A 27397-nucleotide genomic window follows, 5' to 3' on the forward strand; every position below is an offset into this window, starting at 1 on the left:
TCTCGTTCGTTCTCGTCTTCTTCTCCTTTTTTTCTTTTTTTTATATAAATTTGTCATTTCTCGCGTCGATCGCCGTGCCGATCGTCTATCGATGGCACCCCGAGACCCTGCCGAAGATCCAACGAGGGCCGAATGGTACCGATTGCTTCGATTTGATCGACGTTCTCAAACCAGCGCCGGGCATCTCGCGATGTAAAATACATTTATTTGCCGGCGAATCGTTTTTTTTTTCAGGAGATGCTCGCTCTTAATCGCATCTAAAGTGCGAATAAAGGCCGGGAAATTTTTCGGTTACAGCCGAGGCGCAAGGTAGGAGGTTGGTCCGCCCGATTTCGACGTCCCTGGGATGACGGCAGTACTAACCCTGCTGAAAGATTGGCAGACATACTCACCGCGAACTGACCCCTCCGTGATTTAGTTACGTCTCTATGGACGCGTCGTCAAGTCGCGCGTGTTTGACACCACCGTAGAAAGTAGAAGTGGTAACCGACGCGGTGGACGAGGTGCACGGAGGACCCGATCTCACGCCTGCTCGTGTATCTCCTTCGTTGAATGAGCTTCCGCTGGTTCGACATCGTCCCGTTTCGAGATATTATGATTAGGTGAGTCCATCGTTTTGTATACGTCTTAATCTCGGGTATACCCCGCAACGAGATCCCAAGACGTCCCGGAAACCACCGAAACATACATACTTTACGGACAGATCCTTGGATCTTAATTTTACAGACAGATCCAGAGACTTGGCTTTCTTCTTGAGAAAATATCAGGCTGATACCGCCTAAAGTCGACACAGAGCATCAGGTACATTACATGGCGTCTATGCTATAATTTCGCTCTCAATAATGTTAATGTAATACAACAACATAATATATTACATTTACATTTGTTGAGTACGAAATTATAACATATAGATGTGATGTAACTGATGCTCTGCGTCGACTTTGGGCGGTATCAGCCTGACATTTTCTCAAGAAGAAAGCCAAGTCTCTGGATCTGTCTGTAAAAGATCCAAGGATCTGTCCGTAAAGTATATATGTTTCCGTGGTTTCCGGGACGTGATTAAATCATTTTGGAGCTTTTAAAAGAGAGTTCAAAATTAATTTAATACTTAAAAAAAAATGATCTTTTAGAATTTAGATATTTTGTTACAAAAAGTCGTCCGCTCGTTAATATCTCGCGACACTCCTAGTTGTACCTCTGAAAATATCGCGTGATGTTTACGTTTTTTCGATTTTTATTAGGCACTTTGACTGCGCTCTTTTAATCTTCGCCGTAAATTTCATTTTTACGGCAGAAGGTGAACATATTTTCTCTCCTCAGTGGAGACGCAACGAGCGACAATTTTAGTAACGGCATTCGACATCGCGCTTCTCGCTAAGCGGAACAAAATTACGTATGTTACGTATGACAAAGCTATTTCAGTTCTAGATAGATGGTTAAGGCCGTGAAATCGGTAGTCCAAATATTTGCTGCTCGCAATTAGAGACACCGCTCGCCGCGGTTATATCCGCGAAAAAAAAGCGCGAGTAAATTAGAGGACAAAGTCCGAGGACAAAGAACGGTGGTGCACGGTCTTGGCGCGCGCGCGGCGGACGTGCGCGACAGCACCGGTTTTCCTCCGAGCCCCCTTGGAGCTTGGAGCTTGGAGCTCGCGAGCGGCCGCGGCGGTCGTCTCGCGCGCCTCTTCTTCGCCGTGCCAGGAATTTCCTGCACCTACTCGCGGATCAACGGCGATATACCCACGCGATGGTACGGCGCGAGAGGCACTTACGCGGCGCTCGCTCGATTCGCAACACGTTTTTGCATCTCTTGCCGGTTGATTGCCCCTCGAGCACGCCGATGATGACGTCAGCATTCTGGATGAGTCACTGCGTTTAATTCGCGCAGCACGAGCTAACATATACGATTGTATGCGCGCATAATTCGGTCCATATTCGCGCGTACGCGTATACGTACGCAGCATGGGGAAGACGGAAATCGTCGGTGGATGTATTTCGGCGATTCTCCGCGACAGATTGTTCTCCCTCCGAGAGGCGCTCTTTCGATTTCAGCTGAAGCGACGACGTGGACGCGTACCGATATCTCGCTCCGACGATGGGACTCCGGGCAGATATACGGCCGCTTTTATCGTGACATGTGATATATTTTTTTTATTTACAGCACCGAAGCGCGATGAGGTGTATAACGCAGAAAAACCTCTCCTCGTTTCAGGACAAGGCGGTTAAGTGAGAGAATCGCGTGGTCAAGCGTGTGATTTAGCTCGATCGCGCATTGATCCAGATCACACTGGCCGGATTCGGATATCGGAGAGCGTGCGAGATAACCGCTACAAAATTATTTAATATCTACTCTCGTGAAGATGGGATATTGCCGCGAATCATCTATCCATATATCTCATTCATTTGTTGCATTTGCAACAACGACATAACTAAAAATTGTCATTTTTGAACTGTTTGCAAAAGAAGGGTGAAAATTCAATGCACTGAATGAAGAGCTAATACATAACTAGATATTTTTGTTCCTCTACAATCAGTTATTGCACCAAAATCGCATTTAAAAGTAATATTAATAAATTTTAATGATTCAAAACATTTAAACTCATTTTTTGGAAAATTTTCTTTTCTGAGTTATGTCATTGTAGCAAATGAGCGATATAATGTCTCTCTCGTTCACTTTCTCTCTTTTTCTCTCGTAACGTTTTCGCGCGAACTTTTAAATAGGAAGGCAGCATCAATCCGTACGCATCGTGCTCATGCGCCACATCCTTAAGAGCGCGTGCAACCAACAAGGATAGACGCTGTTGATTGCACGCATCCATAATACGCTATCTATTATATAACGCCATTGTAAATAGCCGTCTTTACATTGCAAATTGAGATCTTTCCGCTCATCACGCCGGTGATATAATTTTTATGATTTTATACAGAATCGCGTGAATCGAGAACGTTAAGAGAAGGATGCAGAGAAGACGCGTCGGATGTATAAGAGGAGAAGATACGTACAGGGATTGATAACGGGGATTGATGAGTATGTTGGTATTCTGGCGACAAGAAAAACGACACGGTTATACATATATACAATCGATTATGCGACTGTCGTATATCAATCAGCACGTGACGTCAACGGTAAACAGTGCAACGTGATTTTCAGCGCTATTTCGCGAGGCTGTATTTAATTTCGGTCTGGAAATTTTCTGGAGATAAGAGCACACATTTTCACGCGCGTCATTATCTTGGCTTGCCGAACGAATGCGCGAGTTAAAAGTCGTTTAATCGAGAAAGACGATTGTAATCATGTTATAAATGCAATCGGATGCAATCGATGATGAACAGGATGATGAATCGTTTGCCGAACGCACTCCATGTAAGAAGAATCCCTTTAAACCTATTTCCTCGCGCGTGAATCGCGATTTCAATTATAAAAGCAATCGTGATTCACGAGGGGGCAAAGAAGTAGCTCGAGAAACTGAGCTCTCTCGCAGTTAAGCTCCGCTCTCGGTTAAGACGTACGACAAACACTCGCGCAATTATCGCGATTTCCTTCGAATCTCCCGTATCAACATACATCTGTTTAAAGTCGGTAAACGTACATGATTAATGCCGCTACTGCGCACACGCAATTAACTACGTATTTTCCTCCGAGATTTCAATTCATTCTCACATTTTTTTTCCTTTGTTCCTATCGTATAATTGATATCATAAAATCAATAGCACGGAAAAGAAATTAACTACCGTAGCAAATCTAGTCGTAAAATATGGACAACCGACATTTTTTTTGCCGCGAGAGATATATTTTTAGCAATAGTAGCAAAACCTATTGCTAAAAATATAGCTGTCGCAGCAAAAAAATTTTAGTTGTCCATATTTTACGACTCCTTTTTTTTCGCGAGCGTCACTCGCGTGTTTTGGGCGCTATATGCAGTTTCAGCGAGACGATAAATGAAATTTCAGACGAAACTCAACGGAAGAGATATTACTTTATAATTGTCGACGCTCTTTGTAATTGTTTCTGTCAACGTGAATTGCATAAACTCGTGAATTTCGTAAATATACAAATTGACAAAATCGCCTTCCTTAAACCGGACGTGTAAAAGCGGCGAGAGACGCGAAATATAAAGCAATGTAAAGTGAAGTAACGTGAAGTAATTAGCGCAGTTCTGACGTACAGAGTAAATACGATGTAATCACTTAATCAAGCGCTATCATTGATTTATTTCGGTTTTGCTATTTATAGCAATTCGTTAAATGAAATGGCGGCGCAGTTTATTCGAGAGAATCGAGAGGAGCAAAAACACAATGTTAATATCACCATGCATGCGTGATATGTGCATTTAATGGTAATGAACACATATCCATAAACACATTACATAAAATGAATCCGTGAGAAACTGTGCATATATAAAACTTTTGTACGTTATATTCTCGTTTTTTACTCTTAGTTATACTAGAAAATAAATTTTAAGCACAAAGAGATACATGTACGTGGAATAGTCCTGATATAATTGCTCACCAAGGTATATAAGCAAAGAGATTCGGCGAAGGCAGATGAAGACATTAATTTCTCAAGTGTTAATTTATCGACACGAACGGTGACGGTTATCATACACACGAAATACACACACACACACACACACATACGCGCGCGCGCGCGCGCACGTTACGACGATATCGTTACACGTGTGTGTCATCGTGCGTGTGGCAATACGAGGCTGCGCGTGAACGCGGGATGTCTTCGCGGGATGCAAGGATTGCGCAATAGAACGAAAGAGTGGAAACGTGAAATTAGGCCCGTTAACACGGGCCGTCACGCACGAGCGTCCACGCACGTGGAGCATACGTTTCGTCAACCGCGGAACGTAACGACGAATGCCACGATAAAATGACGTTACACGGGATGGCCTGATAATTCGCCACCAGGTTTCATCCGTCCGAAATGAAATTCGGCGAATCTGTGGACGACGCCACCTTATCGAAGATCAACGTTTAATTGTCGATGCAACGCGCGAAAACGTTCCCGTTTTCTCGAGGGATAAAAGATTCACCCTACTCGCGAGAGTGTCTCGAGTTCTCCTTTCTTCTCTTATTTGCGACATGACATGACGCGTGATAGAAGATCATTCTGTTGTGTATTCTGCTGTGATCCCGAGTGGGGGTACCCGATGTGTCTTAACGCCACCCTATATAAGCTTTGTGATTTCTCGTGTCACCTTGGTAGTTCCCCAATTCGGGCGAACACTTCACGAAGCTTGGCAACTCGTCTCACTGTAAGTCTCATTTCGTTATTATTTAATTTTAAAACGCGCCACGCCCATGATAGATATACGTCAGCGAACGACGAATTCAAGGATTCCGAGACAACTCTCCGGGCAAAAAGTTTTTATATATAATTATGTATAAAATATATGTCCATGTGTGTTTTTCTTCTCTTGTAAAATCTCTATTCGTAAATATACGAAAAATAATAAGAAGAACATGATAAGGACACCAGCCAAAATCGAGCAATAAAAAAGATGTAGGGTTTAAAATAATCTAGTTTATTTATACGCTTTTGTTCTTATCATATAGTTTAGCTTATAATGAGCGTTAGAATTCTTTCAATAAAAAGAAAAATTGAAAAATAATTAGAAAAATGATTTTTGTAATGTTTCTTTACAAAAAGTAAAATTGTGATCAGATTATACAATATTCTATATATGATTATATATAATCTTTACAATAATTTATATCCAATAATTTTATAATAATTTACAATTACTACATTTATGTATAATTAAATATGGGCAATTTTTTCTCATTTCCTCAAACTTCACTTTTTGTAAAAAAAGATGCGAAAATTATTCTTTTAATTATTTTTTAATTCTTCTTATTATTATTTTTCTTGTATGTGCAGAGATTATACAAGAGAAAGAAAAACACATATGAATTTATTTTATACACATATAATTACATATAATATTTTACCCTACATATAAAACTATATACTACATATAAAAAATGTTTTCTCAGATCGAGCTTTCTGCCAATCAAAAATATCGTTCTGTTATATTAAATAATGCTTGGACTTTTATAGTTATCCGCTTCACAATTGACAAGATTCGAATGTTAGAATTTTCATTATATTTTCTTGTAGTTTCTCTCTCTTATTACGATGACGACAAAAATTTCAACGTGTAAAATTATTATCTAAAAATTATCATGCAATTTCGGGTATCTCAGTTATTATTGACATCACGATTCTTTATTAAAATATAGATACGAGTTCTTTGAATCTTGAATTCTCGTCTACAATTTACATTGAATTTAGGAGACCATGTTAATACTAGTCAAGGCACAATAATCAACAATAGACGCGGTGAATAGACTTTTCCAATGAAATCACTCTTTATCGGCAAGGTCAATAAACGATAAGTCTGTGGTCTATCAGACAGGTCGAAAATACTGACAAGTATGTGTCGCCTCATTTATTCGGAGACCATTCGCCGGCTGCGTTTACATCGATTGTTTGACCGAACGCGTTAGGCGCTAGTCCTAGGTGAAAACCGTTCGTTTAGCATGGAAATCTAAAAATGTCCCGCAAACAAGATTGCAGCGCCGAAAGACCGCGTCATGTGATTCTCCCTCCCCCCTGGGGGAGGCGACGCAGACGATTCATTTCTTTAAGTTGTAACCGGTTGAAACCGCTGCCGTAGTTTATTCCCCGGCGTTTATGTTAACCGGTTAAAACCGCTTTCCGAGGATCTTGATATCATTCCGCGGAGGGTTGGATCGCGCTCGCGACAATAATTCGTTCGATTACTTATGCGCGCGCGTGGCGACACGCTCGCAACTCTCGCGCTCTCGTAATTCGTTATGTCCTTTTTTTCCTCATTTTTTTTTTTTTTTATTCAGATGCCTTGATCCTGTAGATATCGGGTCGCGGCGTCCGGTATTTTTACGATAACCTTCGATCTCGCCGAGGAGTAGTGATCCTTGCTCCAGTCACGGCGAGGTCGGTATACGTTACACGACTGTCGTCGTCCGTGTACATCGGTTGCGCACACCGCTCGTCGGTCATTCTTGAGTTCTCTTAAAGCGCCAGCTGCTTTACTGGTAATTGAACGATATTGATTTCGCAAATAAGCTCGCGCTTGCCCGCAAAGTTTCCAAGCTCCGGAGACTCAGTCAGCAGCCCCGCGAAGGATACGCTCATCCTTGCGTCGTCTGCCCCTCCAACGGTGCACCGCGCTCGGAAGACGATGGCCACTACCGCCGGGTATATTGGTTCATATTAGTGGGAGCTGGCAGGTAGTTCTTCTTTAGCGTTTCAACGCTCCGACACTCATTTCGTTGGCGAGCATCGCGGATCAAGCATCATTTTGCCGCGATCGACACAAATGCCGACTTGCCTCGACTCGTCTCGCTTTTGACACGATCGGACATAGGAACGGCGAGCGTTGAGCCAGCATCCCGAAATCCCGATCTCGGTGGTTCACCCGCGCGACCGTCACATCTCGCAAATGCATCCCAGGTGCGTCCTCGCGTCGTCGATCTAGGAACACATCGCGAATATTGTCGTAAGGACCGTCGCGAGTATTGCATATATCTTCTCGCTTGCCGATAAATTGTGACCGCAATTGATCAATAATAAAAATTTTTGCATAAATAACTCGCGAAAAGTGAACGATGCATTGCCAGGAATATTTAAATGTTTCGCAATTATAATACGCTCGAGTATAAGTTGAGTGAAATAAGACGTCTTTCACACAAAACGGCGAAAATTCGCGAGAATTGATAAGTGATTGCAACACGTGTCGCGGCCTCAACATTGGCGCAAGAGGAAACATATAGGAAAAGTCATCTGTACGATTTATAGAGCCCTTCGAGTTAAGAAGCGTCCTTTTTTTACGGAAGGACATATACCCAATGAACCTTTCAGAGGGAAGATAAATGCGCGCGAGACTTGAAAACGCCATATTGAAGTAAGTTTTTAAGAGCGAACGTATCATTCTCGCGTGTCCATGTAACATTGAATAAATACAAACTCACAGGTATCTAATCAGTCACTCTTCAATTAATAAATAATTAATGGAGATTTCGATGTTTTGCGCCGTTCAAGTATTCCGCGCGCTTCCTTCCGCCGACGCGACGTCGGAATATCGACTACGACATTTTTGATTGAGATTGACGATAATTACGAATCACTTGATCCTTTGGTGTAACGTTCTTTAATGTGCACTCCAATTCGAGCTCTGCATAGAACGGGCTCGACCTCGTTTCGTCTTCGCGTATTATTAGCATTAAAAATTAGTATTATTAGCCGGAAGCTCGAAGATGTTGACGCAAAATATAAGACGCAGTTTTACTTTCGATATAAGTTTTCGGGACTTTGCTTAACAAATGTAACTATAAAATGCGTGCTAAAAAGTTTGCCTTATATAAAATAAAACGTATTTTCTTACGGTTACTATTATATATTAATCATTAAAACGATACATCCCAAGTTTTTCATCTTTTCTTTTGTGTTTAAAAGAAATATTTTTAAAAATTTATAACGCGTTTTTTATAATCTTCCCAGTAAGCACGAAACATCAAGAAACATTTTAACTACATTGCAGCAACGTTGTAACGTTAATGCAATATAGTTAAAATGTTTCTTGACGTTTCTTGCTATGGGTTGTGTGAAAACAAGATACCTAGGTAGCACATACACGTTTCAGAAATGTTTTATAAGCGTTTTTCCGAAACGTCATAACCAATTTTTAGAAACGTTTCTCATGAGTAAAAATGTCCAACATTCGAAAAACGTTCGATGGAACGTTTTTTTCCGATAAAATAACGTTTAAAAAACTATTATAGAAACACGTTTTGTTTTAATGACAGACATTTTAGATAAAGACATTTAAAATTCCTACCTTTCAATGTGTGCTACCTGGGTATTAATGTGTTACTTTATCTTTTTTTTTATAAAATATTAAACTACTACTATTACAATTGCTAACACTAAACTACTACAACTGCTGCTAAATACCGCTAAGATTATTAAATATTTTTTTACATATTTCGTCTTTTCACTCTAAAAGCATCGATTTCTATTAAAACCGCTATTAAAACCGATATAACGCTCAGAGTTTGGTTATATCGTAGACGTACATAATAGACTAAAACATTGCCATTGGATTGCTTCTGGCCAGATCTGAAGGACAGAAGATATGCTTGCGGAGACGCCAATTAGAAAAGGACGCCAATTGTGCCAATTAGAAAAGGAAAGTGCCCCCGCAACCAGATCTTGCCAGAAAAAAGCTCTCTAATTCAGTCTATTATATACGTCTATGATATGACCAAACTCTGAGCATTATATAAGTCATATACCGATATATGAAAATAAATTATTATAAACTGCATCTTTATAAGAGGAAAAACAAGCACATCTTGTTTTCTTCAAGCTAATAAGTTATGCAAATATTTACAGACATTATACAAAATAATAATATCTTAATTAATTTAAATATTGGTAACTATCTTGAAACATGTATTGGCTTGTATTGGCAATAATGCATATTTTAATTCATGCGCAATGCGCAATAAGTATACAGTTATGTGCAAAATAATAGCACCGACTGAAAAAACAAAGAAAATTCTAAATTTAAAATTAATTAACTAAAAATTACTTTATTTTATTTATTAAATATACATCAATTAATAGAAACATAAAACATCTCATTTCATTATTACAAAAAGATAGCAATAAAAAATGGAGTTTTGTTAAAATTTAGAATTTTCTTCATTTTTTTCAGCCGGTGCTATTATTTTGCATATAACTGTATGTATCATAAGTATATGTATCATAAGTATATGAGTTAGTTATAAGCACATACAAAATTTGAAGGACAAAATCCTTTCCATCCATTTTGCACTATCTAAATGTTTTAATGTTTTTTTTTTTAGACTGTAAGATACAAAGAATGCACATTACGTCTATTTCCTTTTCATCCCTCGTCTCTTGTATTTTCAATAAGCGCGCAGTATTAGTCACATATATGTCATGCGTAAAGATAACACGTACAAGTATATTCAAGGAAAAAATCTAAAATATCAGAAACTCTGTATAAACAAACATATAGTATACAATAAATAATATAATATAAATATATGTATAATATAAGTAAAAATAGAGAAAAAGAAATGTGTTAAACACTATCAACTTTTTTTATCGCGAGGGAAGAATTGAAAAAGAGTTTAAAATGTAAATAATAATTTCTAATTTCGTATCGAGATCTTTCTTCATAAATAACAGCTCGTAATGACCCGATTCCATTTTTGCAATATACATAAATATCGTTTCAATGTTATTCGAATACCTGAGAGGATTTATATTACACATAATTGACCTCTTTTCTACCTTTTCGGTCATTTAGTTAGTCATTGGGCGTTTAAATATTTTTATCTATGTTTTAACATTCATATATCGCTATAATAACAATTTAAAAGGTATAATAACAATATTATAATAACAATTTAAAAGGTATGCTATAATATATAACAAATATAATTTCAAAATTGACAGCAATTTCTGATATAATTTACATTTGCAATTATCTGCAATTATCATCTGTATAAGGTGACTCAATACCATCGAATACCCTCTCAATTTTTAGTCAACAAAAACGATAATCGACTTTTAAATTGCAAATGATATATTGAAAAAGAGTTTTCCACTTCTTATTTTATGATTAAGTTTTTTCTATTAATAGAATTTCTTGAAGCTCAGTTACAAAAATGTACGACGCAAAAATTGAAAAGTTATAATAAATGATGGCCTCCCTCGACATTTTCGCCAAGAAAAAATAAATTTTGAATTAATCAAAGAATCTATTATTAAAAGGCCATCCGGCTTGACAGTTTCCCTACATATACATGTTTTTATTTTCCAATCAAATGTAAATTATATATATCGATCGTAACCTCGTCGTTCCCGATAATAATTATGATATTGATGATATAAGATGAATTAGTGTGATAATCACATAGCCTCATTATGATTATTGCAGAGAACACTCTCATAAATATTCTGCTTGCTGGATATTAGCTGTTTTATAAAAAAAATAGCTATTTTTGTAATCCGAAGCTTCAACGCGAACTTAATAGCCAGCCTCGCAAACAGCCAATTTTAATCGCGGAGGAAACGATTCTGTGCCGCAGCGGAACGTCGCGAAGGGACGCGCGTGATGTTCGTTCATTAGCGAGTCAGGATGTCGTGTCGTTTTCTAGAATGGCGTTAAACCGAGAAACGCCTCCTTCGCAATTACATCGTTGAGCTCCTCTCTTTTTCAGGATCGGGCGGTCTAAACGGCTGACCAAACTCCTCGAGTAAATGCAATTCCCCTACAGTCATTAAACATACAATATTATCGCATTAAAGCATCTGAAGAGATATACGTTCTACGTACGCGGTATATTAAATAAGTCTTTTAATGAGTCAGAATATGCGCGCGCGTGCGAGAATGATAAAGATCTCAATAAATATCTCACTTCTCTATGAATAAAATGTTTAATTGTATCGCGCATAAGTCGTCGTTATCAGTAAACGTGCTACATACATTTTATACCTAAATATTCGTTTACTTTCGCTACGCAAAAGTATTTAAGCTCCAGAAATTCGAGCATCAACTTTTATCGAACATCCGAATCAGATCGATAACGGCAGAGGGGTTGAAATGCCGAGCTATGAAATACTTGTCCTAGGAAACAACCCTTCAACGAGACCGTGTGGCCTAACGGATAAGGCGTCGGACTTCGGATCCGAAGATTGCAGGTTCGAGTCCTGTCACGGTCAATATCCTCTTTTTTTTTTATTTCGTATTCTACTTGCGTATATCGATGGTCGAACGATTCCGTGTATCGAATAATCTAAATTTCTAAATTATCGGATAATTAAGTCGTTACTTTTTATATTTTTTGCTTTTCATTCTTCTGATAAGAGCGCGTTGATGCTCGCGCGCTTTCCGTCCTTCGAACAAACTGATTCGTTTCATTTTGTCGCTTGTACAATTGGCTCCGTCGTAAACATTTTAACATTACTATCTAGGATCGTCTTCTGCGACTTCACCCTTTTGCTATCTCTCCACAATGGTGACTCGCTCAAGATTTACAACGTTCTGGTTCGCCATCAATCATTTCGTGTCGATAGCTAATGACCAGTAACCACTATTATACTGGCAATTGACGATGTGTACCAAGCACGGATTAATCGCGCGAGAGGTGTTACGTGCGATCGCTTGTAACGCTATGTTCATAATAGAATTGTGGGAACTAAGAAATAATTCAAACGAGATCGCGAAACAGCGCGGATTTAAAACGCGTTCAATGTTTTTTTTCCCTCGAGTGCATCAAGGACACTCGAAGTACAACTCCAAAGGTAATAATCGCCTTCTCGAACGTGTAATATTATTCGCAATAATAACGTATATCGCGCGATCAGCAACGGCGAAGAGCAAGAAATAAATGCAATGCAAATGATTTAGATTTTTATGATGTAAAATAACGCTGACTTATAATCACCAACGAAGTACGCAATTCGAGAGATGCGTTTGAAGGAAAAATGTAAACGTTACTTAAAATCGAACGCGCCGCTCATCCTGAGATCAATTTATTTGATAACATTGTCATTAGGAAGGAGGCTGTGGGATCAAGAGGCAGCCACTGGTCCCGGGGGACGATCGGCACATTCGTATAGATCTAACGCTAGGTCACCGTTCGGATTTACCGAGGTCCTATTTACCCTGATTAATCCAATTTCGCTCGAGGCTAATCTCGAGGCTGGCGAATTCGCGCTAACGACAACACGCGATAACGCTTCGTCGCGAAATTACGGGTTCAGACGCGAGAATGTCGGCCCACTGTGTGTGTCGAACTAACAACTAGTACTTTACGAATATTGCATCACACACACTCGACGTTGTTAGATGAATTCGTACAATTTCGTCCGCGCCTCTCCGAGCTCCATTACGAATAAACGCCGTTGCACGACGTAGCGACGAGAACCGGATGAAAACGGAATTTCGTTTTTCTTTTTTGTTTGATAGGACAGAACAAATTTGCTCTTTCTCGACAGAGGCCTGCGAGCTGGAAAAAATTTTCATTGCCGCGTCGATCTGTTTCAGTTCACGAGCGAGCGCGAAGCCCAGCCCCGCCGACGAGCAGCAGATCAGCGCAGATTCAGCAGGAAGACTTCACCCGGACCCATTGTTCGACCACGCCGGCCTGACACTCGACGAAACTACCTGTCGAACGCAAAGGCTCGATATCTGATTGTTTTAACCAAGGCAGCTTCACCCACCCGCGCCGACATCGTAGAATGGTAGAAGGTGAACCCGACACAAAGCGCAATATCAGTACGTGCGACTGTAAAATATCTCCTTACTTCCTTTTGATAATTTGCGTCAGGTTCTTAACCGAAATCTCAATTTCACGTTGCAGAGTGTGATGTAAAAGACGAGCGGCTAAACGGTTGCGGTTCCAAGGACCTCGAACTTGCCTGTAGGTATAGAAATTAAAAAAAAAAACGGTCTTTCCGTTGTGTAATCATGCTGAATCTACTGTTACTAATTGTATCTATTTTTTTAATCATCGGATAGGTATCGGATTAAAAGGCAAAACACTCGATCCAGAGAAGGGAGCCTATGTTCAAGCTGATTTCGAGAAGGCCATCGAACTAAGCGGTGAGTTCACTTTATTCGCATTGAAGCGCCTCTTTTTGTTTTATGTCGCTTCATTGTCGTTGCTTTCGCAGAATATGGCAAGTTTCATTACTTCCTACTCGCCGTGTGCGGCTTCGTCAGCACGAGCGAGGAGATGGACGTGATCTCCATGTCCTTCATCCTGCCGAGTGCGCAATGTGATCTGAAGCTTGATACCCAAGCGAAGGGATGGCTCAACTCGATTATCTTCATCGGGATGATGGCCGGGGCGTACGCATGGGGCTCCATAGCGGACGCTCTCGGTCGTCGGAAGGTCCTGATCGCCATCTCGTTCATGAACGCCCTGTGCATCGTCGCCTCTAGCTTCAGCCAGACGTACGAGCTCTTCATGCTGTTTCGTTTCCTGAATGGCGCGGCGTAAGTATCAAAGTGTATCTAATTGTGTAATCGCTACCGCAGCCGCGACGTAGCCGCGTTACGTGTGCTCGCTCAGCAACGAAAAGGTTGAATAATTTAGTGACGTTCCAGGCTAGGTGGTAGCGGACCGGTCATCTGGTCGTACTTCGCTGAATTTCAGCCGAAGTCCAAGCGCGGCTCCATGCTGTCGTTCATGGCGGCGTTCTGGACGTTGGGGAATCTTTTCGTGGCTGGTAAGGCAAAAGTTTCAGTCTTTTGTTGACAAATATATACCTAATCTCTCTCTCTGTACGCCCAAACATATTTGCAATCTCGATTTTTCATCCGCAGGCTTAGCATGGTTGATCATTCCGAGAGACTTAGGTTTCACGAGCTCAACGTTCACGTACAATTCCTGGAGAATCTTCCTGTTGATCTGCGCTTTTCCGTCGTTCGTCGTAACGGGGCTGCTTCTGCTGCTCCCCGAATCCCCCAAGTACCTCTTGTCTTCCGGAAAATACGAGGAGGCACTCGAAATTTTTCGTAAGATATACGTCATTAACACCGGCAAGCCACAAGACACCTACACGGTAATTAGATTTTGACTAATTTAACTTAAAGAAATTTAAGTGCCTCGCCTTGGGGTCAAATTGACGCATGAACATTTTTAATGCTTACAAATTATCATTTTATTTAAAACATCTCGATTTATAATTAATTATAAATAAAAATTAAAAATTCTGTTTGTGTGAGATATAAATAAATTAAAACGTGGGTCAAATTGATCCCCACGCGAGCATTTACGGGTTAACGTAATCGGCATTATGTAAATAGTAAAGCTTTTTAAATTAATTTTAAAAAAAGTTTCTAATTTGTTACACAGGTAAAAGAATTGATCCTCGATGACTATCAAGAATCGAACCCGGTAAAGGCTGAAGTCGAAGAAAAGAGTAAATGCAAGACTATGCTGAGTGACATCGTGGAGAACAGCAGACTGCTATTCGTAACGCCCATCCTTCGCTTCACGATAATATCGATCATTATTAATTTCACCTTCCATATCGGTTACTACGGTCTGATGATGTGGTTTCCGGAGCTGTTTAACCGTTTCGACGAGTTTCATCGCGATCAACCGGGCGTGGTGGCCTCGATATGCCAGGTCACCGATTATGTCGTTAACAAGGGTTCGCACAGCATCGAGAACGTTTGCTCCGACAAAATCGGAGCGTCCGTATTTATGGAGTCCCTCATCACGGTAGCGTCCGCCATACCCGCCAATATCGTCGCTGTTTTGGGGATGGATCGCCTTGGCCGTAAATTCTTTCTAGGTATTTATTTTAATATGAAAATAATCAAGACTATCGCGACGAAATGTGGCATCTTACACCTTTTTTAAATATATTTATTCCAACATTATTTTATATATATGCATTTCCTTCTAGTGTTCAGCACGTTTTCATCAGGACTGTGCTCAATTGGCTTATACTTCGTGTACAACAAATATCAGAATTTGACCGTGTCGGCTATCTTCAGCGGCGCGATAAGTTGCGGCAACGCGGCGTTGGATTGTCTCATCACCGAGGTATTTCCGACGCAGCTGCGTGCAACCGGTATCGCCATATCGATGGTCGCCGCCCGCCTTGGCGGGATAATTGGTAATATTGTCATTGCCCAACTGTTGGACATGTATTGTCCGGCACCGACTTTCATAGTGGCCGCTCTTCTGATTGGTAAGCGCGTCTAATATCTTTCTTCAATTTCGTTAATTTCGATTCTTAAACTTTCTCACTCTATATTCTCATATTTCATTTTGCAGGAGGAGGCTTGCTGTGTTTATTCCTACCGAACACAACGCGCGAACCACTTTCCTGACCTCAACGAAAAATTCATCCCAATCGAGCAACAGGCTATCGATCATCTATCTATCATTTATATTACTTCTGTCGAACACGCACAAGTGTCGTTGAATCTTAGAATCATGGAATCCTGAGCATCACACGACGATTGCACAGTAGCGTTGCAAAGAGAAATTGAAAGCTCGAAATTATTCTCATTTTGCAAGTAGGAAACTAGAATCTCTGCTGTTTATAATAATCCCTATTATAGGTAAAAAAAAAAGAAAGCATAGAACGTTGTAGCGAGAGTTTAGCGAAAGCGATGAAACGAGCGTAACGTCTAGTTTGATACACATTTGATACACAAATTAGGTGCCTTAGTCGAATTTTATACATGTACTGACATTAATAGCAGTATTTAAGTAATTAAATACATGAACTAATTGCGATATATAATAAAGAAATATATATTTTCCTATCCTCTGTGAGTCTCGATTGAAGATCGAGAACGAATGTTATCGCTTTATGTCGCAACGGACGTAACTTGACGTACTGATGTAAAAAGAAATTAAAAGAAAGCAACATATTCCTCGAAGCTTTTGATACTCTATCAATTTTCTATCCCTATATTAAGATTGAATCCAAATAGCAGACAAAATATATGATACATCTAATAGGAGGGGGCTTTGTATAAGAGCAATCGACTTATAGTCAGCGAGTTCCAAATTCAATTTTAATCCCATGTACGTCTCGATTTTATGAGACTAATTAAAAAGTAGAAGATTACGAATAAAGAAGTATAAAGTAAATAGTAATCCGTCTCGGAAATCCATATTTCATTTATAATATGATACATTTCACTATATATGCTGATCTGCCGATGTTCGGGATAGGAGAAAAGACGTGAAAGTAAAAGTAAAGACCAAGCAATCTCTATTTTTCACGATATATTCACGGTATACGTCCATATAAGGTATGAAATTATTCCCTCATCATCTTCTCCTTTTGTCTAGCAAGCTTCTTTTTGCTAAGTTTCTTTTTTGACGGCTCTTCCTCTGTAGCTTTTGCGACAACATCCTCCTTCTCTGTCAGTATCACTTCAATGTGACATGGCGAGCTCATGTAAGCTGTAAAGAATTATAAGTCTGAGCATCTCTGCTATATCCAGATGCACTTTTAAAGCATTAGAACTTGTTGTAAAATTATAAACACTTACGATTTATACGACCATGAGCTCTGTATGTTCTTCTACGAAGACAAGGCGCATGATTTACTTGAATATGCTCGATTACAAGGCGATCCACGTCGAGTCCCCTGTAATCAGCATTGCTCTCTGCATTCTTTAAAAGCTGCAGCAGAAATTCTGCAGACTTTTTGGGCCAACGACCTAGAAAGTAAGTAGTTAGAATATATAGTTAGTAATTAGTAGCTGTCGTAAACCTAAAATTTAAATTTCAGGTTAAATTTTATTCAGTTAGATCCAACTTTCCGATGGTTCAATTTTGATTGTCAACGTTTTCCACAAATCGACTTATGTCCATTTCTACCAATATAGATTAACTTTAATCTCGGTTTAACTTACGTTTGATCTTTTTCTAGTTCTAAGAATTAGAAAAAGATAAAAAAATAAGTAAATCAAGATTAAAGTTAATCTACATCGGTAGAAATGGATATTAGGAACGGTATACATAAAAATTGCGTGCCGACATACCTTGCGTGGTGCCAAACTGTTTAGCTTGAGCGCACCTGCCGACGCCGCCGTTGAACCTGCGGAAAGGAACGCACTCCTTGTGCTCGATGACGTTCTTCAGGTACTTCTGCGCCCTGCGCAGGGCCATACTTTTGATAGCACGTGCAGCCTCATGGGTGTTCTGTAACGCACGAGAGACAACGGATTGTATCCACGTAGCCGTAAACATCTCCGGGACGGAAATGTCGCGTTTGAGGTTATACTACCTCGAAGGTACAAGCATATTTACCTTGAAGTGCACGCGAAGATTCGAGCCGCGCGCTTTGCACGACTTGGTCTGGTTGACCGGCTCGTGGGAGTAACGACCCATTGCGTCCTGAAAACACAGACATACCGATCACAACAGACTCTCTTCGAGATCAGCGACGGCCTCCGACCTGTCGGCGTCATGCCTCGCGCTTCTCGCCCGATTTCGCGGCGATTCTCGCGAACGGACGCGATATCTTTCACGTCCGCGTCGCCGCGCGAAACCTCTTACTCGAGAAATTGTCTCTCGCAAAACGAGTACCTCGGCGATGAGCTAGATGCGAGCGGATTTGAAAAAGACAACAAATCGGCTGATACGTACCTCTCGAGACCACGACTTTAAAGGAAAAGCCGTCTCCTCCGCTCCTCCCTAGTGTGCCACTTCCTGTTTCCTGTGCGCGCGCAGGTGCGCCAACTGAAAATCAAGCGAGGTCCTAGATCCTATGCACGTGCACGATTGCAATTGCAAATTGCAACCCCGAACCCCGACTCGGTCAATTTGTTACACGATTTTTAAATATTTAATTTAAATTATTCAAATGACTGTCAAATCCTTTCGATTATACTTCGAGACTCTTCATGCAAAATACGAAGAATTTCACATAAAAATTTTATTCATTTTATTACTGTGTCATCGGTTAGCTGCGTAGTGCAAAATTAATTAATTAATTAAATTAAAATTTTCTGGATGAATTTATACTTTTCAATAAAACTGTGCCATCGCGCCATCTCTCGCAAGATCCGTGAACTACTGCTACACATGATTGCTGCTCTGTTTACAGTGTGTACTAGCCTGCGTGAATATTTTTGTGAAAAATATACACGATTTCTTCGAAGGTCTTATTTTTATTCCAGGCTTTCAATCTCAATTTCAAAGGTACGTTATTGTTGTTTATTGTGCACGTCTTCTGAAGAATGGGAACATTTCATTACATATGACTTATACAACTGTTTATATTAGAAAATATGGTTATGAGGTGACAGCATTTTTACATTTTTTTAATTATTACTAATTATTTTACATTCCCACTCTTCATTAGTACCTATACTTTACTCCTATAAAAGGATTTTGCGATCTATAAAGCCGTTTTAAAGTAAGACCTTTGACTGTAATTGTCGGTAATTTGAGTCACTTTAGCATCTCCTTAAATAGTTACAATATGTATTTTCTTCCTTGTTGTGTTTTAATTTTAGGTTGACACGCGTTGACACAACACGCTTTTGTCCATCTAATGGCTGGAAGTGGCACGATGGTAGTACTATGCAAAGGATTGTCCGAAAAGAGCGACAGGCAGGAAACATATCTTGAAACATTGGAATCGGCTGGTTATAGTTGTGAATGTTTACAAACTCTAAGATTCGAGTTTGTGAATATCTTGGAACTGCGAGCGCGTCTGTCAGTAGCTGATGGATATAGTGGTAGGTAATATGTCACCTGGTAATACCTATAGTATTACTCCTAACATAATTAAGTTTATATGTCACTTGTACATTATTGCAGGTCTAATATTGACGAGTCCTCGTACGGTGGAAGCTGTTGCACTGGCAGCAAAAGAAGACCCTAGTATCCTGTATCATTGGAAACAGATGCCAGCGTACTGCATAGGACCCGCGACGGACTCTCTTGCGAGAAGTCAACTTAACTTGCAACATTGCGTGGGCAGCGACTCCGGTAATTCAAAGCGACTGGCAGAGAAGATTGTTCTTGACATGAAGAAAGATTCAAAACCACTATTGTACCCGTGCAGTGAAATTGCACGTGAAAGTATATGTTGTATCGTCGAAGATAGGATTCCAATCGAAAAGATCGTGGTTTATAGAACGTTAAAGAGCGAAACGCTGGAGCAGGAGCTGCCAAAGATGCTTGACAAATGTCCTAGGATATTTGTTTTTTTCAGTCCGTCTACAGTGGAACATATTAAAACGCAACTAAAGAGAAATTTTTATAATATCAAACATATAAAGGCGATAGCCATAGGACCTGTAACGAGAGATGCGTTAATTAATTCTGGTTTCAATGTATATGCCACTGCAGACAAGCCTGAACCAGTAGCTTTGATGCACGCCATCAGAGCTGCTGAGACTATGAAACATTTAAGTGAGAATATTTCATGAAAATATGTACTAGTCGCGACATAACTTGTCAACATTTTAATATATTGATATTTGCAACACGTACATTTTAATGCATATAAATGTTTCAAACTATTTTTTTTTATAATAAGATTTTCTTTAATCTTTTTTATCCAGTTCACACGCGCACGCGCACACACATACACACACGTGTTTATTAATAATAATTATGTAAATAATGTATATATATATATAAGGATAAGTATTCTCTAGAGAGCTGTAAAGATATGTATGTAATAAAATTTATGTAATTCTCATAATTATAATTTTGACTGGGATTATTATCTGGGTGTTTTTCTTACATTGTGTTCTTTTTACTCAGAAAATATAACATACGTATAATAATTGCATTGATAAAAAAGCATCAAATCTTGCAAATTTGTGCGTACACGTATATTATATTGCTAGTAATTTTAATAATATAGTATATATTTGTGAATAAAATATTAGATATTTTAGTCGTTTGAAATAAAATAATATAAAATATATAATATATATTTTTTAATATATATAATATATATTTAATACACGTTTTATATAAATTACAAATACATCTAGATATAAAAAAATATATTTATATATAATTATAAATATTTTATATGCAATATTTATGAATTATATATAATACATAATCTTTTTTTTGCATGTTAGTCTAAATTCTGTATATCACAAACATCAGTAGAATTTTTTATATTAGCCGATTACGTATTTCATTAAAACTTAACCCTCCATTGCCCTCGTGTTAGGCGAGCGCTAACATCACATCTTATTTCTTCAATTACATAGATGTGGCATATAAGTTAACTCTGAAACTTTTTGATTTTTCATTTACAACCTTTTAGATTATATTTGTACAATTATTTTCCAAAATTTCGTTAATATAATTTTTAGACTAGACTTGGAAAGTCTAATCTAAACTAACGTGTATATCTAACGTATATCTATGCGCAGCACTCATGTCAAGAGCAAATACTCAGAGTCAACGCGACTGCTGTAGCCAAATGCAAGTTTTACTGTTTTAGATTGATGTGCCGATCGATGTTTCAACCTCTCTTTCTTACAAGACTGTTTGGGGCCACTATTTTTAACGTTTGTTAATCTCTAATCGACCGTTAACTTTCAGGATACCCAACTTCTATTGACTATTCTGAAAAGTTAATAGTTGGTTCGAGTTTAACAGATGTTAGAAATAGTGGCTCTTGATTTGAGGCAACTATGTGGCAATATCACCTTAATACAATGACAAACATACAAGCGCGGCGCAGGGCTAACACGAGGGTACTGACGTTCGTTTGGCGAACGAGGGCAATGGAGGGTTAATATCTATTACGATTTACACCCAGAAGGCACGAAATATCTGAGCCAACTATCGCGGACTGATTCGCATAATAAGGCTGAGGAGCGTTTCCACCGTTATATTTCATTTGGACCGCCGTTTCGTAATCGGGCGCCGGTCTATACGACGGTAATAACGCGCGCAAGCTATTTATATCGCTTGATGAAACAGACACAACAGGACACGGTGACGGTATCGAAAGATCGTTATAGCTTGTCCACCGGGTATGCGGCGTGTCCGATGTTCGATGTCCGAAGTTATCCGAATTCACGGACACTGCTTGCTCACTAGAATCGTTTGTATCATTATCCTGAAATGATACATTAACATTTTTAATTACATAAAATACCATATGTGCATATTTCAATGTCTAACAAAATAAGGGTTAATTTACGCACACAGCAGCCACTAGATCTTTCTTGCGGATGGCGTTCTTGATACTGTATATAAAATAGATGTTGAGCTATGCATAATCTCCAAATATATTTTGTATCGCGCGACTCGTTAAATACAAATTGCTTCGCTCCTTCCGATTTATACTCTATTATAAACGTTTTCTTTTCTTTTATGACATTATTGATGTCTTTCCACCTGCAACGTATAAATTAATTCATTTTTAATATGCTGCAATAATTTTTAGATCACATCTAAAATCACGCATAGTAAAGTAAAGAGTAAAATAACCTGTAACATTGCGTTGCTTGTGTATTAGGATAGGCCACCATAATTCCGTTGATAGAAATTCCAAGTATAACTTTGTTGTTACTGTTATCCTGAAATACATTTCCATAGTTGCAACATTCGAAGCAAGAAGAATTAATCAGTTATCATGCTACTACCATCAATACTCTGCTATTTATACCTTGGCAGTAAACGTTTCGGTGCCGTATCCCTCTAGTTGCATGGCAAGCGAGATATATAGTTCTTCCGCAGTAGCCTGTGTCATATTAACAAAACCCTTGTACTGGAATATTGCTGCGTGTAAAAGAGAATCTTGCCCGCCTGGGTCCGTTTTGCTTACATCCTAAATATGGAAATATCAAATTTAGATCTATACGACATTTGCAATTAAAGTAATGCAGCTTTGACAATTGGCGTTACATTTGGGAAGAAAGTGCACTGCTGGAAATATTCCAGGGTATGTCTCTCCGGGCTATAATTTCCAAACTCGGCTTGCATAGAATAGCTCGCTAACACGCAAGCTTGTCTGTAATTACAATGTATCTTGTTCTCCAGCACGTCATTCTTCAGTTGAAGATAATAATGATATCTGTGGAAGAAACGGAGAGACACGCAAAATTATATTCCCCATATTTGCTAAGAGGCTTATATCTCACTTGAGCAAACGATAAAGCCAACCTTGTCATTTCGTCTTGAATAAGCTGTACGTCCACGATGTAGAACATAACTCTTAAATAAAGCGTAAGGCTTTTAGCCTCTTTCTCAAGCTGTCTCTTCAGAGGCTTGTCCATGTCTACCCATCTAAGCGACGACGTGCTGCGGCAAACGTAGCGCAGGCTAAAATACTCGGGCTGTCCCAGGCCCAAGCGTTGCGTCACGTTGTCCAGGCACTCCTGGCCAACGCTGTCGATACTGAGGGTGCATTCTATCGAAGTGGCGTCCAACAACTCGACACAGATCACATACTGATTCTTGGACACGACGTTGTACTGCCTGCTCTTCTTCAAGTGGAACTTGAATGGCATTTTGGCAGCTGCGAAGTAGCTGAAAAAAAATACGGCAAATGAACACATAATACGTGATTCGATCCAAAGAAGGTCTCAAGATACGAGTACAGCAAGTTTATAGGTTAAGAAATTCTGAGAACCAACGATTATATTAAATATCACTTCACGGCGTTACAGCAAAGTGGGGTTACAATTCCGATTTACGAATGAAGCGTCGCAACAACAGATTGGCGTTGTGACAACGAGTCAAGATAACGATACACATTTCAAGCGGTGCGCACACTCACCCGATGTCTTAAAATACCGTACACTCATCACTCCCCTAGGTAAACATCCACTCGGCGAGGCACGTCACGTCACGCACGCGAGATATACGTGTGCATTTTGGCAATTCGCGACTCCGCTATCGGCATTCATATCAGTTGCTATCAGCCGATATCAGACGGAACATCGAATTCCTCTTTAAAGCACTCGTTCGGCCTCGCGGTCCACTTTTCGCCTTCTCGGTATAATGGTATAATTCGGCGTTCGACGGGAAAGCTTGTTCCTGCCTGGCTCTGCTCCGGCCTCCGGCTTGCTTTGCTTGTCGGCGCGAGAGTATCGATACTTTCACCCCGGCTGCGGCGAGCATCGATGCCGAGATATCGAGAGGCCGAGGAAGAGGCATCGATACGCACCCACCGTCGCGTTGGAGTACTCGGAGTCAATGGCCATCGCCGCCGGCTACAGCTGGTCGTGAGTCTGGCGGAGCGATTCGCGAGCGATGGCGGTCGTCGCGCGCGTCTTGCCGACGTGCCGCTGTCAATAATGAGAAAAAGGGATATCGCCGCATCGCGCCCGTCCGCCCGCGCTACCGCCGCCGCTGCGTCGTCCGCCCACCGAATGCTGATAAGAGGCCGCGGTTAGATCCCACGCCGCTGGATCCCCGCTCTCGGTGTCTCACATGTGCCACGCGCGAGGAAAATGAGCATCCTGCGAAAGAGGTAAGTAAGTGAGGTGTCCGCGCGTGCGACGCCTGCGACCTGTTTCGATTGTTCGTTTTACCCGTGGGTTGATTGCAGATTGACCGAGTTCGACGACGTCCTCGACGCGGACGAGATAGAGACGGCCAGCCTCAGTAAAATATGTTTCCACGGTGCGTCCGTCACGTATGGTCGACTCCCCGCTTTGTCCACTCATTCGCGGAGACGATTCTGATATCTTGATTACGAGCTCTCTCGTGTTGGTCCTCTCTCGACGCAGCTTTTCTTATTTCAGGCATACCTGACGAGCCTGGTGGCCTGAGGCCCCTGTGTTGGAAGCTGCTGTTGAACTACCTGCCACCGACAAAGTCCAGTTGGTTAGAGACTCTGAAGCGCAAAAGGGAGTTGTACAATACCTTCATCGGTGAGAGGATACTTTGTTACTGTTGTTTGTTCGGTGAAGATAATTTAGACTGAAGTTTGAAACTTATGTACGACGTTTTTGTATTCGGCGATTTTTCGCAGAGGATCTCATTGTTAATCCTGGAGAATCAAATACCGACGACAAGGAAAGAGTCGACGTAACGTTGCACGATCATCCACTCAATTTAAATCCAGACAGCAAGTGGCAAACGTACTTTAAAGATAACGAGGTTCTACTTCAGATCGATAAAGATGTTAGGTGAGTAAATTGAATCATGTAAACGCTTTGAAAGCTTTCTTTCTGAAGCATTGATAAAAACAGAAAATTGAGACAATAAATTTTACTTACAGGCGGCTATGTCCAGACATATCATTTTTCCAACAAGGCACCGATTATCCATGCCAGAAAATAGTGAACGCTAATGGTCAGCGTTTGCATCACAGAGTTCAGCACACGGTTCTGAAAAGCGCGAACGTTGAAAGGAAAGGCTTAGGGGTGACCAAGGTAAAAAAACTGCAAATGATCAAAGCTTCCATCGCTAAATTCCTTGTTAAATTTATTAATAGATTTTACTTGTCTTTGCTCTTACGTTGACGTGGAAAGCAGCAGGTATTATAGACGATGCAAGTAAAGTAATATGTTCTATCTAAGATAGTATTGAAAAGTCCTTTTAATATTTTTGTATTTTGCTCTTGTAAACAGAGTCAGTGTGTCAGTGAGATAATTTCATAACATTTTACGGATACTGTACAACTCGCGTTATCACGCTACATTATTATATTTTATCTGTTAGATAGCGGTTTCCGTCAGAAAGGCTACGGAAGATTACGCGCCATTGGCCGAAGGTGGTGAAGCACACTGGGAAGTTTTGGAAAGAATACTCTTTATATACGCAAAATTGAATCCCGGCCAAGGTTACGTGCAGGGAATGAACGAGATAGTCGGACCTATATATCATGCATTCGCTTGCGACCCGGATCCTACATGGAGAAGTGTGTATTACGATTTGAGAGCGATTGAGATGCATAAACGATATCCGCTGATAGCGATATATGTATCTTTCGTTTCGTAGAACACGCCGAGGCAGACACTTTTTTCTGTTTCACTAATCTGATGGCCGAAATACGTGATTTCTTTATAAAGACGTTGGATGAGGCTGAATTTGGAATTAATTCGATGATGAGTAAGCTGACCAATCAAGTACGAGCTAACGATCCCGAGGTTTGGCTGCGTCTACATCAGCAAGAGTTATGTCCGCAATATTACAGCTTTAGGTATAGTATATGACGTCACGTATCGTATAATGATATGATTGTCATTATCACTAGTATTTATAATTCTCATTGTTATCATTATTTCCATGCTGCGAACAAGATGGTTGACGCTTCTCCTTTCGCAAGAGTTTCCCTTGCCGGATGTTATGAGGATATGGGATTCCTTGTTTGCCGATGAGAACAGATTCAATTTCCTCATACACATCTGCTGTGCCATGATCCTGTGAGTAAACAAATTTTATCATTTTTTCAGCAATAATCTTCGTTCTCTCAACACATGTGTATGCATTTTTAGATTACTGAGGGACCAGTTACTGGCCGGCGATTTTGCTACAAACGTTAAACTCTTGCAGGTGAGATATATATATTTTATTACATACATGTGTATTTATATTTTGTATTATTATTATTATTATTAGAATATAAGGTGCTATGTCAAAAATAATATGTTTTATGTCTAGAATTTTCCCTCGATGGACATCCAGATTGTGCTCTCTAAAGCCGCTGCCCTGGCAGGCAAGACTTTATAATTTTTTAAATTATTAATTAAGAATACGGATGCAATGATTTCTCGACATGTCGAGTATCATTTTCTTCTTCCTCCCGAGTTACGACCACATGCGTGATATATCGTGAAGCGTAATTTTATATACCATTCGTCATTCCCGAGGAAAGAAATGCAATAAAATATCAATTATAATATAATATCATGTAGATGTTCAAGCTGATAGCCGATCTTATATCAAATATTTAACAGTTGTATATATTGATACACGCTCTCGATTACTGAGATCTACATACAGCATTTTGCCACGTGTTAAATTTTTTGATATATTTAAAGTGTATTTGTGTACATACATACAATGTTGAAATGTAACGTTTGGCTGAGGAGTATATCAAAGTATAAATTTATACAAGAGGTACGATAATCATTTCGTAAACGGCAGGTAATGATAAGATGAGGGTTAAGTCGAAGAGGGAAATCTGATTTAAGCTTTCCCCCGATTGTCCGATACAATATGAATTTTGCAATAATCGCATCACAATAGATTAGTACCATCTATATGCGCCATAATAATTACACGATACGTTAAGAGGAGAAATTACATTTTGTAATCTTATTTTTGTAATAAAACGCGCCGTTCGAACTATGTTTATAAAATAAAGGGAAACGTTATCAGTTCCATCCTATACGTATCTCTATAATTGGATTACTTTGCAAGCGGTCGACGACAACTCGAGCCTTCTAGAAGCAGAGCGTTCTTCATATTCTACTCGCGAGAGAGCCAGAGAGAGTGAGAGGGAGGGAGAGAGAGAGAGAAAGCAACGAGATCATTATTGGATTAATAAAGCCACCGCGTTCCCTAGCAGAGTAAACCGAATTTCCAGATTTTATTTCATCTCGTCTCACTCTCTGCGGAGTAGAATGATTGACCCGAACGACGGCAGGAATATTAATCAGAATACATCTTGGTTATTCTCGCGCCGAAGCTGCGCGAATATTTCCATCGCGGATCGCGTAATAGCGTGATAGAGATAGACTGGTATTATTATCAAAGAACAATGAAGAACTGAGAAAAGAAAATGTTTCGTGCATAAGCTATAAAAGCTTATATCCCTTTATATCGCGAAATTAAAAATAACGCAAAATGATATTTTTGCGTGTAAACAGCATAGA

The 27397-nt window shown here is 39.8% G+C and overlaps 5 protein-coding genes and 1 non-coding gene across 12 annotated transcripts; 4 read left to right on the forward strand and 2 right to left on the reverse strand.

The window, feature by feature from the left end:
* The first annotated feature begins 420 nt into the window (after positions 1-420).
* Positions 421-16501, forward strand: LOC139817519 (synaptic vesicle glycoprotein 2B). 4 transcript variants are annotated; one of them, XM_071785671.1, is made up of 10 exons: positions 421-602; positions 13139-13369; positions 13455-13514; positions 13613-13696; positions 13768-14092; positions 14204-14325; positions 14423-14661; positions 14955-15399; positions 15514-15801; positions 15888-16501. In XM_071785671.1, the coding sequence occupies exons 2-10, from the start codon at positions 13333-13335 to the stop codon at positions 15941-15943; spliced, it is 1656 nt and encodes a 551-aa protein (XP_071641772.1). In that variant the 5' UTR covers positions 421-602; positions 13139-13332; the 3' UTR covers positions 15944-16501. The 4 variants fall into 4 exon arrangements, with proteins under 4 accessions (XP_071641772.1, XP_071641773.1, XP_071641771.1 ...); XM_071785672.1 differs by lacking the exon at positions 421-602 and adding an exon at positions 5106-5263; XM_071785670.1 differs by lacking the exon at positions 421-602 and adding an exon at positions 7286-7506.
* Trnar-ucg (transfer RNA arginine (anticodon UCG)) lies at positions 11739-11811 on the forward strand. Its single transcript has one exon. It is a non-coding gene; the product is annotated as a tRNA-Arg (tRNA).
* Positions 16502-16836: 335 nt separating the features above from the next.
* Rpl17 (ribosomal protein L17) lies at positions 16837-18258 on the reverse strand. The gene is made up of 5 exons (XM_071785701.1): positions 18225-18258; positions 17886-17972; positions 17618-17777; positions 17123-17293; positions 16837-17033 (listed from the first exon to the last, which is right to left on the reverse strand). Exons 2-5 carry the CDS (start codon positions 17964-17966, stop codon positions 16888-16890), a joined length of 558 nt encoding a protein of 185 aa, XP_071641802.1. The 5' UTR covers positions 17967-17972; positions 18225-18258; the 3' UTR covers positions 16837-16887.
* A 371-nt stretch (positions 18259-18629) lies between these two features.
* Positions 18630-20301, forward strand: Uros1 (Uroporphyrinogen III synthase 1). Of its 3 annotated transcripts, none has more exons than XM_071785468.1 (3): positions 18630-18779; positions 19097-19321; positions 19404-20301. In XM_071785468.1, the coding sequence occupies exons 2-3, from the start codon at positions 19135-19137 to the stop codon at positions 20015-20017; spliced, it is 801 nt and encodes a 266-aa protein (XP_071641569.1). In that variant the 5' UTR covers positions 18630-18779; positions 19097-19134; the 3' UTR covers positions 20018-20301. The 3 variants fall into 3 exon arrangements, with proteins under 3 accessions (XP_071641569.1, XP_071641571.1, XP_071641570.1); XM_071785470.1 differs by having other exon boundaries at positions 18681-18779; positions 19089-19321; XM_071785469.1 differs by lacking the exon at positions 18630-18779 and having other exon boundaries at positions 18794-19321.
* Positions 20302-20519: 218 nt separating this feature from the next.
* Positions 20520-23488, reverse strand: Pez (protein tyrosine phosphatase non-receptor pez). 2 transcript variants are annotated; one of them, XM_071785465.1, is made up of 7 exons: positions 23347-23488; positions 22731-23096; positions 22473-22641; positions 22234-22395; positions 22056-22144; positions 21770-21962; positions 20520-21681 (listed from the first exon to the last, which is right to left on the reverse strand). In XM_071785465.1, exons 2-7 carry the CDS (start codon positions 23075-23077, stop codon positions 21352-21354), a joined length of 1290 nt encoding a protein of 429 aa, XP_071641566.1. In that variant the 5' UTR covers positions 23078-23096; positions 23347-23488; the 3' UTR covers positions 20520-21351. The 2 variants fall into 2 exon arrangements, with proteins under 2 accessions (XP_071641566.1, XP_071641567.1); XM_071785466.1 differs by lacking the exon at positions 23347-23488 and adding an exon at positions 23204-23340.
* Positions 23489-23899: 411 nt separating this feature from the next.
* Positions 23900-26910, forward strand: LOC139817406 (TBC1 domain family member 13). Its single transcript, XM_071785467.1, has 10 exons — positions 23900-24042; positions 24121-24194; positions 24317-24445; positions 24547-24703; positions 24796-24949; positions 25239-25437; positions 25518-25719; positions 25820-25942; positions 26015-26072; positions 26181-26910. The coding sequence occupies exons 1-10, from the start codon at positions 24023-24025 to the stop codon at positions 26247-26249; spliced, it is 1185 nt and encodes a 394-aa protein (XP_071641568.1). The 5' UTR covers positions 23900-24022; the 3' UTR covers positions 26250-26910.
* Positions 26911-27397: the final 487 nt, after the last annotated feature.

The sequence above is a fragment of the Temnothorax longispinosus genome, chromosome 8 (assembly GCF_030848805.1).
Source record: "Temnothorax longispinosus isolate EJ_2023e chromosome 8, Tlon_JGU_v1, whole genome shotgun sequence".
In the NCBI taxonomy this organism is placed as follows: domain Eukaryota; kingdom Metazoa; phylum Arthropoda; class Insecta; order Hymenoptera; family Formicidae; genus Temnothorax; species Temnothorax longispinosus.